General features: G+C 46.7%; 1 protein-coding gene across 1 annotated transcript; it reads left to right on the plus strand.

Annotated features, from left to right (window-relative positions):
• The first annotated feature begins 9,486 nt into the window (after nucleotides 1–9,486).
• Nucleotides 9,487–13,702, plus strand: SOWAHB (sosondowah ankyrin repeat domain family member B). The gene has a single exon (XM_049885955.1). The coding sequence runs from the start codon at nucleotides 9,798–9,800 to the stop codon at nucleotides 12,174–12,176; it is 2,379 nt and encodes a 792-aa protein (XP_049741912.1). The 5' UTR covers nucleotides 9,487–9,797; the 3' UTR covers nucleotides 12,177–13,702.
• Nucleotides 13,703–13,911: the final 209 nt, after the last annotated feature.

Genomic DNA, 13,911 nt, shown 5'->3' on the forward strand with positions numbered 1-13,911 from the left:
AATTGTGTCCTACAAAAATATGTGCCGTAAATCCTAACCCCTATACCTGTGGTTATAATCTCATTTGGGAATGGGTTTTCTATTATGTTAATGAGACAGTACTAGTGTAGGGTGTATCTTAAATCAGTCTCTCTCCCCCTCTCTTTTTAGGTGAAAGTTTACAGAGCCAATTAGTTTCTCATTAAACAGTTAATACACAAATTGTTTTGTGGCTTCGGTTGCCAACCCCGTGGTGTGTCAACACTCTCCCTTTCTCCACCCTGGATTCCTTGTTTTCATTCGTCCAGTTTTTCTGTAACTTCCTGCCTTCTCGTCTTTGCTTTTGGGCTGGTGTGCCCATTAGTCTCATATACCTAATTAAACTATGAGGCACATTCCTCATGTGTGCTATTATTAGCCCTATAGACCTCTCTAATCTTTGGCTGAGGGTGAACCTCAGGAGAGACTTCAGTACTGAGTTAAAAGGGTGTCTGGGGGCCTTACTCTTGGTGTTTCTTCAGTCTCTGTCAAACCAAAAAGCCTGTTTTTTTTTTTTTTTTGGTGCAAATTTGAATTTTATTCTACATTTTTCTCCCACTCTGTTTGGGACCCTCTATTGTGATCCCTGTCAGAGCAGTCAGGAGCAGTAGCTGGGCACCATCTAGTCGTTCTGGGCTCAGTCTTGTGGAGGTTGTGGTAGTTATGGTCCATTAGTCCTTTGAGAATAATATTTCCCTTGTGTCTTTGATCTTCTTCATTCCCCTTTGCTCCAGTCAGGATGGGACCAGTAGATGTATCTTAGATGGCCACTCACAGGCCTTTAAGACCCCAGACACTACTCACCATAGTAGACTGTAGAACATTTTCTTTATAGACTATGTTACGCCGATCAAGCTAGATGTCCCCCAAGACCCTAGTTTAAATCAGTCTCTTTTGAGCTATAAAAGAGATTAAACAAGCAAGCAAGGAAGCAGAGATAGGGGATGATATACACCGTGCCACACAAAGATCACCAAAGAGCCAAGGAATAGAAGCTGAAGTGACAAGGACCCTTCCCCAGAGCCGACAGAGAGAAGAAAGCCTTCCCTTAGAGCTGGTACCCTAAATTTGGACATCTGGCCTCCTAGCTGTGAGAAAATAAATTTCTGCTTGTTAAAGCCACCCACTTGTAGTGTTTCTCCTATAGCAGCACTGGAAAACTAAAACACTGCCTACCTGAAAACACTGCCCTAGAGCATCACATAAGGGAAAAATAAACTTTTACTGCATTAGAGTCATTACAAGTTTGGGTTTATCTGTTATAGCAGTTTAGCTTACCATTTGTTGTTGTTATTGTTGTTAGTTGCTGCTGAGTTGATTCCAATTCATGGCAACCCCATGTGTGCAGAGTAAAAAGGCTGTGACTTTTCGGGAGCAGATCACCAGGTCTGTCTTCTGAGATGACTCTGACCCTAACTAGTGCCAAATAGATGAAATAATGGATTCAAACATACCAGTGGTCATGAAGATGGCACAAGACCAGGCAATATTTCATCCTTTTATACCTAGGTTGCTATAAGTTGGAGTCAGCTCAACGGCAAACACCAATAACAATAACTAATGTGATAGCCGTTCTTTCTTCTTTCTGTACTCTATGAGAAAAGTGGCACTCTGCTGTCCTGTCCCAGGGAATCCCTCTCTCTGGGAATTGAGCCCCAATCCCAAGCTCTGTTCCATCAATTATTTACTCTCTCCTCTAGGTCTTCAACTTATACTTTCCTGGTTCTTTTCCCTCAGCGCATAGCCATGATCATATCTAACAACTACAAATAATAATAATAATCTCAGTTACACGGTCTTTTATTTTCTTATCTAGCATTCTAGTTCTCCTTCCTTTCATGGTCAAGTTTTTTTTTTTTTTTTTTTTGCCTCTACTCTCTCACCCCACTCATTCCACCCCTCTGTGACCCGGCTTCTGTCCCCACCACTCTTCTGAAACTGCTCCATTTCAGGCCCTGGCGACCTAACAGACCATGGTCATATTTCACTTATCTAACTTGGCATCATCTCTAGAAAGCTGTCTCTCCTTCTGCTTCTGTGATACCATGCTCAGTGGTGTACCTTTTCACCTTCTAGAAGGTTTGTTCTTCTTTCAATTTGGTGAATGTGGGTTTACACCCTGTTATGGGTTAAATTGTCCCCCCACCCCCAGCAAATATGTGTTGGAATTCCAACCTCGATATGTACAGATGTGATCCTGTTTGGAAACAGGGTTTTCTCTGTTATGTTAATTAAATCATACCCAAATAAGGTGGGTTCTAAAGCTAGTCATAGTCGCTTCCTAGCTAGAGAAGGAGCAGATCTGATACAAAGATGTGCACACGTAGGGGAAGACAGATGGCATGTGAGGATCATCGACAAGCCAAGAAGGCCCAGGACAAGCTACAAGGACGGAATTGACACAGCTGACCCTGATTTGGACGTTCAGCCTCCAGAACTGTAAGAAAATTAATTTCTGTTCTTTAAAGGCAACCACTTGTGATTTTTCTGTTACAGCAACACGAAGAAACAAAGATACCCATTGTACATCTCCCTTCTCATCTCCTACATATCTCTAAGGAATTTTAACCTCAACTGTGCTTTAAATGACCATTTATATGTGTTAATGCCACACATCCTTGGAACCTTAAATCTTCTAGGTATTTCTATTTGCATGGCTTTATAGGCACTTCAAACTTATTATATCTAAAAATAAATTTATCATCTTTCTCATTTCCCAAACTTATTCCTTCTATATTTCTTTAACCAGGTAGATGGTAACACGTCCATCCAGCAACTCAGGCCAGGTGCATGAGAACAAGCCAAGCTTGTTCCTCACTCCCCAGACTACTCCAGTTCCAAATCCTGTTGAATTCACCTACTAAATATTTCTCAAATCCATCTGCTTATCTCCCTCCATCTGACAGTGCTGAAATCAGACTTTTTCATCCCTTTCCTGGATCATCTCGGTGATCTCTGGTCTGGTCTCCCTGCCTCATTTTCCTTCTCCATTCTGAAGATTTAATGTTGTTGATTTCTTTGTTGTTGTTATTCAATTTATTTCTTTTTTCTTTATGCTCTTTTTCAAACTAAAAAGCAGTATATTCTCATTGTAAAAATAGTTTATAAGGCTATAACAAAAAAGTCAAAGTCACCTTCATGTAGTCCTCAAATCGTACCCCCCAAATACACACACAAACTTTTTTTTCCCCCTAAATATAGGATCTTATTAAACATGCAGGAAACCCTGGTGGTGTAGTTGTTAAGAGCTATGACTGCTAACCAAAAGGTTGGCAGTTCAAATCTACCAGGTGCTCCTTGGAAACCCTATGGGGCAGTACCACTCTGAGTCGGAATCAATTTGGGGGGCAACAGATTTTTATTATTATTAAACATGCTGCGTTTCATCTATTTTAAGAGGCGCTTCCCCCCCACATGCATATTTTAACATCTCTGAAGTCAGAATATGTCATACACTCAATAAACAAAAAACCAAACCCACTGCCACTGAGTCGATTCTGACTCATAACAACCCTATAGGACAGAGTAGAACTGCCCTATATAGTTCCCAAGGAGTGGCTGGTGGATTCGAACTGCCGACCTTTTGGTCAGCAGCAATAGCTCTTAACCACTATGCCACTGGGGTGTCTTAAAAAAAAAAATAACAAAAAAACAGCTTCTGTGGAGTTGTTTCTGATGCATGGCAATTCCACGTGTTACAGGGTAGAGCTGCTCCATAGGGCTTTCTTAGCTGTAATCTTTATGGAAGTGATTTTTCCGCAGGGCCACTGGGTGGGTTTGAACTGCCAATCTTTGAGTTAGTAGTTGATCACAAGCCGTTTTCACCACCCAGGGACCTAACGGTGCTTTGTTGTTGTTAGTTGCCTCAAGTTCATTCAGACTCACGGTGACCGCCTGTGTGCCATGTGTGCAGAGTAGAACTGCTCCATAGGGTTTTCAAGGCTGTGATCTTTTGGAAGCAGAACGCCAGCCCTGACTTCAGAAACTCCTCTAGGTAGGTTCCGGCTGCCAATCTTTTGGCTAGAAGTTGAGCACTTAACCTTCTGTGCTACCCAGGGACTCCTCCAATGGTGCCTTAGATTTGGTTAAATAAAATACTATTCTGCAGTGTGCTTTTTATTCATTACGATCAGTTATGATTCCAAACCACTGCTTACCTCCAGGATGATCTTTCTAAAGTACAAATCTGGTCAGGTCACTTTCCTCCCAAATTTTTCAAAGGCTCTCGAAAAGCAGAGATGGAGTGGGGAGGTTGCAAATCCAAGGGTGCACCAGACACTTGCATCCCCATGAGGGACGGAATGACATTTCGAGGCACCACAAATATAAAAGGTGCCTGACTGAGGCAGACGGACAAGAGGTGGGAAGGCACTTCTGCTGACGCTTCCTGCTATCCCTTACGTGTGGGTCAGAAAGGCTTTAATATTCTTCACGTCGGAGTGTTCCCACATCCAGTAGTCTTGGAGCATAACGTGTGAGAAAGAAGTGTGTCAACACAGATACAGATCTTCATCTAGTTTCCTGCTTTAGCAAGTTTTCAAGTAATGAAGCCAGTAAATTATTTTATAAATATACTTAGAGCAACGCAAGGTGATCTAGTATTATGTAGAACCCCCCTGAAATAAATACATTAAATTTTCTACAACAGAAAATTGAAAGTGACCAACAAACCAATAGTCAGGCACCATTTCTTGTTAAATTTTTTAAATTGTGCTTTAAGTGAAAGTTTACAAATCAAGTCAGTCTCTCATACAAGAGCTTATATACACTTTGCGATGTACTTCTAGCTGCTCTCCCCCTAATGAGACAGCACACTCCTCCTCTCCATCCCGTATTCCCTGTGTCCATTTAGCCAGCTCCTGTTCCCCTCTGCTTTCTCATCTCACCTCCAGACAGGAGCTGCCCACACAGTCTTCATGTGTCTACTTGAGCCAAGAAGCTCACTCCTCACCAATATAATTTTCTGTCTTATAGTCCAGTCCAATCCCTGACTGAAGAGTTGGCTTTGGGAATGATTCCAGTCTTGGGTTAACAGAAGTTCCAGGGACCATGACCTCTGGGGTCCTTCTAGTCTCAGTCAGACCATTAAGTCTGGTCTTTTTACCAGAATTTGAGGGCTGCATCCCACTGTTCTGCTCCACTAGGGATCATCTGTTTTGTTGCCTGTCACAGCAGTCATGGGCTGTAGCCAGGCACCATCTAGTTCTTCTGGTCTCATACTGATGTTGTCTCTGGTTTATAAGGACTTTTCTGTCTCTTGGGCTTATATTTACCTTGCATTTTTGTGTTATTTATTCTCCTTTGCTCCAGGTGGGTTGAGACCAATTGATGCATCTTAGATGGCCGCTTGCTAGAGTTTAAAACCCCAGACGCCAGTCACCAAAGTGGGATGTAGAATGTTTTCTTAATATATTTTGTTATGCCAATGGACTTAGATGTCCCCTAAAACCATGGTCCCCAGACCTCTGCCCCTGCTACTCTGGCCTTCGAAGCATTTGGTTTTTGTTAAATATTTTTGTAAATAATCATTTATTATGTCTTTTAGGAAAAATATAAAGAAAATACAAGTAAGGAAAAAGTATTTTTAATACCCCAAAACATTAATGAAAGGGCTTCAATGTTATATTCATCTTGATATTGGGGGTAAGTGGTGCAACTTAGAGACTGACCCTGGGCACTGGTTACCCTAGCTATGCCCTGTCCACAAGGCCATTCATCTTCTGACTCTCACCTACTTTTGCACTCTTCAGAACATCCACACATCTTGTTCCTTAAAGCCAAACAAACCTATTTGCAGTTAGTTCCCCAAATGCGCTATGCTAAGCCGGATCTCCGTGTCTTTGTGACGATGTTTCCTCTGCCTTAGAGGCTCTTCTTGCCTTTTCTACTCAAAGCTGCCTCTTACAGGAAATTGTCCCTGATCCCCCGAGCTGAGCCCTTTATGCACCTCCGCTCAACGTTCTCAGCATAGAGTGCATGTCTGTTAAAACACTTAATACATAGGCTCATGCAATTTCTCTTGTTTATTGCTCCCAGTAAATAGTGAGGTCCTTGTGCACTCTTTCTTGTCTATACCCATTTCCAACAATGCCAGGGCAACATAAATCCAGCTGCTGTCAAGTCAATTCCAACTTATGATGACCCCATGTACTTCCAAATGGAACTGTGCTCCACAGGGTTTTCATGGTTATGACTTTTCAGAAGCAGATTGCCAGGCCTTTCTTCCTAGGCACCTCTGGATGGGTGTGAACCACCAACCTTTTGATTAGTAACTGAGCACCTGTTTGCTCTGTCCAGGGACTCCTAGGGCAACATAGATGATCCATAAATATTTTTGGAAATAATGAACTGCATATTGAGGGAGGCAGGAAAATGCTTGCTGTGATAGGGTGAAGAGCATTCTAATTAACTACCCCCTTAACCTGGGGACAAGAGAGAGAAAAAGAAGGAAAAAAGGTCTGGATGCTGAAGCACTCTGGGCACCCAGAAATCTAAGGTGGCTGGAATTTTTTTCCTTCTCTTTTCCTACTTTCTACTCCTACAAACCTACTAATTCCACCCTCAATTAAAGCTAATCTGATTTCAAAAACCACAGCCTTGATGGCCTCCCCTTCCTTTTTCCTTAGTCCCGCTAAGCGCTTCAAGTCTAAATCTTTATCTTACCACCCCCCTCTTGTAACTAGTCCTCTACTTTATAACCAGAGGTTTCAAAAGTACCAAGGGGATTCTTTCCACTTACTGCTTCAAAATGCACACCTGAGTTTTCCACCTGATGCCCTCCTGCCTTATACATGGGTACACCTCTCAGTCTCATCAAGACTCGATGCTAGGAAATAAACACAAAAGGAAGCTGAAGTTTAATTGTTGTTGTTGTTGTCAGGTGCCATCGAGTTGGTTCTGATACAGCAACCCTATGTACAACAGAATGAAACACTGCCAGGTCCTGCGCCATCCTCATGACCGTTTTGTTATGCTCGAGCCCATTGTTGCAGCTACTGTGTCAATCCATCTCAGTGAGGGTCTTCCTCTTTTTTGCTGACCCACTACTGTCTTAGTCATCTAGTGCTGCCATAACAGAAATACCACAAGTGGATGGCTTTAACAAAGAGAAATTTATGTCCTCACAGTCTAGTAGGTTACAAGCCCAAATTCAGGGCGTCGGCTCCAGGGGGAAGGCTTCTTTCTCTGTCGGCTCTGGAGGAAGGTCCTTGTCCTCAATCTTCCCCTGGTCATGGAGCTTCTTAGGAACAGGGACGCTGCGTCGAAAGGATGGACTGCGCTCTGCTCTTGGTTCTGCTTTCTTGGTGGTATGAGGTCCCTAACTCTCTGCTTGCTTCCCTTACCCTTTATCTCTTGAGAGATAAAAGGTGATGCAGACCACACCCCAGGGAAACTCCCTTTACACTGCAACAAGGAGGTGACCTGAGTAAGGGAGTAAGGGTGAATTAAAATCCCACCCTAATTCTCTTAACATAAAATTACAATCACAAAATGGAGGACATCTACACAATACTGGGAATCATGGCCTAATCAAGTTGACACATATTTTTGCGGGGACACAATTCAATCCATGACACTCTACTTTACCAAGCATGATGCTACGTGAGACAAAGTCTTGCTATCCTTGCTTCTAGCTGTACTTCCTTTAATACAAGTTTAACACAAACCTTTATTTATCAATTAACCTAAAGGCTTGATATTATGTAGGGTCTTGTGTCTCTACAGAAAACCAGTGTCCTCCTCTCAGCTCAGTTTTTTGGTTCACATTTTAGAAAATGCCAGAAATAGACAAAAGTGTTTCCCTATCCTTCCCTCTGACCTAGATAATTTAAAGCCATGGATTCCAGTTTAATCATGGAAAAGCAACTGGGTACTCTTGGGGACTTACAGCCCAGCTGATGTGGCTTATGTGGCAGTCATTAGTTTGGTCCACGCTAAAATACATTGGCAATTGTGGGGGCAACATACTTTCAAGATTCTTCCTTGGCAAAAAGGACAAGGAGATGTGAGATAATCAGAAATAGTAAAGCAAAAGGAGTAGTGGAAAGACGAGGGGAGGGCAGGAAAGAAGAGTGGTGAATGACAGTGAAGGAAAAAACAGAGAGAAAACAGAGACTTTACATAATAGAAAAAATAACAGATATGAGAGGATTCCGATAAGAAAAGAAAAAGGCATGCTGTCAGGGTAGGGGCTAAGGACAGCAAGGACATCACCTAACTACAAGAATTGGGAAGGCTAACTAAAGAAAAGAATGGAGGACAGCTTCCAACCACCGGAGTTAAATAGATAAAACAATTAAAGTACCTTGGGCATTTAAATAGGACTGATAAAGAACAGGGAGGGGCACATCCAGGATCTCAACTCGAAGACCAGAGGATTATTAAATAAAAGGAAGGGTCAACGTGTGGAGAGCTAAAATGAAAGAGGGGAAAGCAGCTGTTAGAAAATAAGACTAACAGTAAAGCCGGGCTTGAGGAGGGAATGAAGAAGACAGTGCCAACCTACATATGCACTCCAAATAGGGGCAAGTCCGCAGCCCCTCAAGGGTTCGTTCTGTCGTCATTCTGGTATCAAATTAGGCTAGTCTGTAATACCCTCAGCATTTTGAATATGTGGAGGAATCCTTAGAAAAGTCATCTTCACCACATAAGCAAACACAAAAAGAGTGTACAGATCTCTTCTGTACAGAAATCTTAAGAGTAAATCAAAACAAAGTAACAGTAGGCATCAAATATCTTAACTGTTGAGACATAACTCTTGTTCATTTTAGCTGCTGGAGCAATCAACTTACAATTTTTTTTTTTTTCCCTCTTCATCATAATGAGAGACAATTATGAAGGAAAAAGAAAAGGCCGAAACCGACACCGGCCAATAATCATCAGGGTGACTTCTCTCGTCAGTACAGACTTGGGTGTATTCGGATCCCTTGGAACTGGTGCCGGAGGAGCAGCCCAGGCAGTATCTCCGCATGAAGAGGGACTTGGTTTGGATGCAAAGTGAATTTCCCCGACCTCACTGTTGCCTCAGGGAACCCGAAATGTCTCCCTCACAGTATTAACAAAGAAAGGCACTTTGTGGACAGTCCGCAGAGTGCGGATTAATTTACCCCTTCTCCCCGCCGCCGACTTCAGCCATAACTTACGCAGCTCATGGAGAGGGCAGGAACAGGTCTTCGATTACTTTCGTTTCCTACGCGGCCGAGACCCAGGAGCGGCCAGTCGCCTACCTGCCTTCCACTTTCCGGGCGGGAGCTGCTGCGCCTCCTGCAGAGCGGTTCGCTGCCGGCTCCCGCTTCCTCCCGGCCTCGCCTACGGGAGCTCCCTCCGGCTCTGACCCGCCTGCCTCATCCGGGATGGGTGGCAGGGGGTGGGAGAGACCTCGGAGGGCGGAGGGACCTGAAGAGGCGGGCCGGGCCCTTCCCCCAGAGCCAGAGAGGAGGCGTAGTCAGGGCGCAGGTGAAAACGACTCCGACCTATCCCGGGAAGTTTCGCTGCAGGGACTCGCTGCGAGAGGCCCGCGTCGCGCCGGGTCAGGCTGGGAGCCGCCCTCTCCCACCCGGGTTGCGCGCGGGGACTGAGCTGGGAGCCGCCCCTCGGGGGGACCTGCGGCCCACCTGGCGCGCTCCGGGCTGCAGGCAGCGCCGGCCTCCGCGGCTGATGGAGACGGGTGGCGCCGCCCGGAGCTCAGGTGACTCACGCCGGGCCAGGGTTTCGGCTGGTGGAGGAGAGCGCCTGGAGGGCGAGACGCAGGCACCCCGGGGACCAGGGACAAGGCAGCGATGGCCCGGGAGCTGAGCCAGGAGGCACTGCTGGACTTTCTGTGCCAGGCAGGGGGCCGAGTGACCAATGCCGCTTTGCTAAGCCACTTCAAGAGCTTCCTTCGAGACCCCGACGCGCCCCCCAGTCAGCACCAGCGCCGCCGCGAGCTCTTTAAGGGCTTCGTCAACTCGGTCGCCGCAGTGCGCCAGGACCCCGACGGCACCAAGTACGTGGTGCTTAAGAGGAGGTACAGGGACCTTTTGGGGGAGGAAGGGCTGCAACGACCCCGTGACCCGCCCACGGCCGCCGCCCGTGCAGGGGGAGCTGCGCCCTGCTCCCCGCGAGGCGAGCGTCCGGGGGAGCCCAAGCCGCAGCCCAGGCGGCAGCGCGACAAGGAGCAAGAGGAGGAGCCAGCAGGTGCTGCAGCGGGAGTCACGGACCCAAGTTGCAATGGACTCCCGGTCAGTGGCGCCCGGGAGGCGGCCCCGGGAGGCGACGGGCAGAGGGTCAGCTCCGGGCAGAGGTCGCCGGGGCCAGCGGCTGCCCAGGCCCGAGTGCGGTGCGCGGCGGCGGGGTCGCAAGGCCATTGCTGCTGGGAATGCCTACAGAACAGCTTGGGGGAGCTCCCGGGCGAGCGGCACCTGAGCGCGCTCCCGGACCCTGCCACCGCCGGGCAGAAGGCGGCGCGGGCTCAGCCTGCCCAGGATGACCGCGGGGCTCCCCGGCAGCGGCTGAAAGGCTTGCCAGCTGAGCCCGCGCAGGAGCCTGCAGTGGCCCACTTGCCTCCCGCGACCATCGAGGCTGTAGGAAGCAGGGTTTCCCCGCCAGCTCTCCGGCCCCGCCCTTCTCCCGCGGGTGACCGGCGCGAGCTGTTGGCCCCAGGCGCCCCACACTACTTTTCGACCCTGCAGCAGCAGCAGCAGCAGCGTACTGTGGAGTGGGTGGCCAGACACCCCCAGACGCCTGAGGCCCGGGACCAGGGCCCCATCCGGGCCTGGTCGGTGCTGCCAGATAACTTCCTCCAGCTGTCCTTGGAACCGGGCTTCTGGGTCCCGGAGAGGAACTCAGCGCCACCAGGCCCAGCCCTTTCTTCTCACTCTCACTTTGCTGTTGTTCCTAACGAGTCCTCTGAATCCTGGTCCTGGAACCCTCCACCGACAGTCTTTCGTAGCATCCGTTGTCAGTTGTCCCTCCAAGACCTGGATGACTTTGTGGATCAGGAGAGCCATGGCAGTGAGGAGAGCAGCAGTGGGCCCAGAGAGTCCCCTGGGGGTTCTGAAGATGGCCTTCAGGTTGCCATGGGCACCCCAGTTTGGGGAAAGCTCAGGAGTCCAGCTGAGGGCATTTCTCTATCTCCAAACAAGGGCAACCCCAGCAGGAGTCATCCGGGCTTCAGGAACAGAGGGGATGGCCACAACACTCAGAAAGTCACAGGAGGGGCTAATGGCCTAGCAGGCTACCACCAGGAACCTGTGTCCTGGCCAGCTCCCAAGTTAAGGCGATCCCTCAGGAGGAGCTCTCAGGCAGGGAGAGCCAAATTGTCCTCCTCTGATGAGGAGTTGCTTGATGAAGACTTGCTAAAAAGGAGTCGACGCCCACTTCGCTCCAGGAAACCCTCCAAGGCAGGGGCAGTGCCCAGCCCAAGGGTGGAGGCTGCCTTGACACCAAAACCTGTGGACTTTAAGACTGCTGTTGCTGAGCAGGGTCAGTTACACAGCTCATGGGCTTCCTGTAGGGATGGGCCTGCAGTCTTGGGCATGCACAGACCTGAGCACAAGTCATCCCTGGTGCCCCTAGATGCCAGGGAGCATGAATGGATTGTGAAGCTTGCCAGTGGCTCCTGGATTCAGGTGCTGACCTTGTTCTGGGAGGACCCCCAGCTGGCTTTGCACAAAGACTTCTTGACAGGGTACACTGCCTTGCATTGGATGGCCAAGCATGGCAACATCAGAGCCCTTCAGGACTTGGTCTCAGGAGCACAGAAGGCAGGGATTGCTCTCGATGTAAATGTGAGGTCCAGTTGTGGGTACACCCCGCTGCACCTTGCAGCCATTCACGGCCACCAGGGGGTCATCAAATTGCTAGTGCAAAGGCTGTCTTCTCGGGTGAATGTCCGGGACAGCAGTGGAAAGAAGCCATGGCAGTATTTGACCAGTAATACCTCTGGGGAAATATGGCAGCTACTGGGAGCCCCTCGGGGCAAACCCATTTTCCCCGTCTATTCCTTAGTCCGAAGTTCTTCCCCCACCAGGAAGGCCAAGAGCCGGGATGTGTCTAGAAGCGTCACCCGGAAGACTTCCTTTGCTGCATTACTCAAAAGTCAGCACAGCAAATGGAAATTGGCCAACCAGTATGAGAAATTCCCCACTCCAAGGGAAAGAGAAGAGTATAGTGACTGAAGTGGGCCCTTTTCTCCAACATGCAGTCACCACACCCTCATTCTTGAGCTGCTCAATAAGAGAATTCAGGGGGAATAGAAAACTTGCCAAGGAGTTGGTGAAGAGAGAGGTCAAGTGAGATTGCCCAGTGTTTACCTCCCTGGATTTTATATGAGCACATTTGGACCCCAAGGGTTATCCAAGCTTGAAGGCTCAAGTCCTAGGGTTAGTAAAATCTAGGCGAGGGACAGAATCAGGTACTGAAAAACTAGGAGGTACTCTCCTTGCCACCACTGATCTGGGTACAATAAGCTACATTATTTCCTATAGCAGCTATCCCAGGCCTTGGCTGGAGAGGGAACTGAAGTCTAACAAAAAAAAGAGAGAGGTAATTCGAGGAATTGATGAAGCTCAAACAAAATCCTCTTTGGCTAGTAGCTCTCTGGCTTCTGTTCATTTGGAGAATAAATCTTGGCTGAGGGTAGAAAGCACCAGGTTTGAAATCAGATGGCTCCTCTTTTTTCTTTTTTTGGCATTCAAATCCGTAAAATAAAAATTATTACTGGAGAGTAGGATTTGGTTTAAAAGATTCCTCAGCCCTGTCCCTGAGTCTTTCTTTAGGTGCAACCCATGGTAGTTAAAGTGTAAGATGATTAGTACCTCTTTTGTGTCTCTTTTCCACTGATCAGAGAAGCAATTGAGCAAGATTCAGTTACAACTTTGACCCCATGCCCTGAAGAAATGACTGATAGTTAAAACCTGACCAAACCCACTGCTGTCGAGTTGATCCTGACTCATAGCAACTCTATAGGACAGAGTAGAACTGCCTCATAGGGTTTCCAAGGAGCACCTGGTGGATTAGAACCACCAGCCAAACAGCTGTAGTTCTTAACCACTGCACCACCAGGGTTTCCAACTGACTGGCCCTGCTTTTTTGTATCAACCCCAACATAAAAACATAAAAAACATGTGGCTTATTTGCGTGGTAACTGAATCCATTTTTTAATAGTAGAGAAACTCCCTGTGTTACAAAAAACAGAATTATCATTAGTAATTTTCAATAGGTTTGAATAGCCAATCTTCATACTCATCAAAAGAGAGAAAGGATTTCACTATGGGGAAGAGTGAGGATTGAGAGGAGAATGACTCTCTACCATGAATTTTCTGAACTGTTAAATATAATTTTATTTGCACTAAACTTGTTGCCAATTAAGATTAAATATTAGCCTTGAAGTACTGTATATCTAACAGGAAGTGCTCCTTTTAGTTGGTTATGAAGGGACTGGTCATTGTAGGTCAGTGAAATGAGACAATGACTGAAACGGCAGTAGAACATCGGGATTTCAGAATGCAGACTCCAAGAGGGCTGAAAAATGAGCCGTTGAAAGCGAAAAATGCTCATTTTGGGGGGGAAGTGTCGTGTATTTTGGCAATGATGCTGTATTTTAAAAGTATTTTTGTGTTTCCCCTACTAAAATATCAACAGATCTTCATAGTTGATGTCACATATACTCATTACTGTTAACTTTCTTCTTTTGGAAATTGTCTCTCAGTGTCACATATTTGTTTCTTTGTATTTTGCAGAAATAAATATATCTCTGTTCTACCAGAAAACAAAAAAGTAGAAATGAGAAATAAATCTTTTCCAAATAGACCTGTAAAAGGGACATAACTTTGGCAAATCAAATCAAGAAAAAAGAAACAATCACAGACAGCAGGGCATGATTAACCAAAAAAAAAAAAACAAACCTGTTGC

Source organism: Elephas maximus, chromosome 5, assembly GCF_024166365.1.
Source record: "Elephas maximus indicus isolate mEleMax1 chromosome 5, mEleMax1 primary haplotype, whole genome shotgun sequence".
NCBI lineage: Eukaryota > Metazoa > Chordata > Mammalia > Proboscidea > Elephantidae > Elephas > Elephas maximus.

Bases quoted from the DNA above. Each gene is read 5' to 3' on its own strand.
- SOWAHB (XM_049885955.1), top strand. From the start codon at position 9,798: ATGGCCCGGGAGCTGAGCCAGGAGGCACTGCTGGACTTTCTGTGCCAG.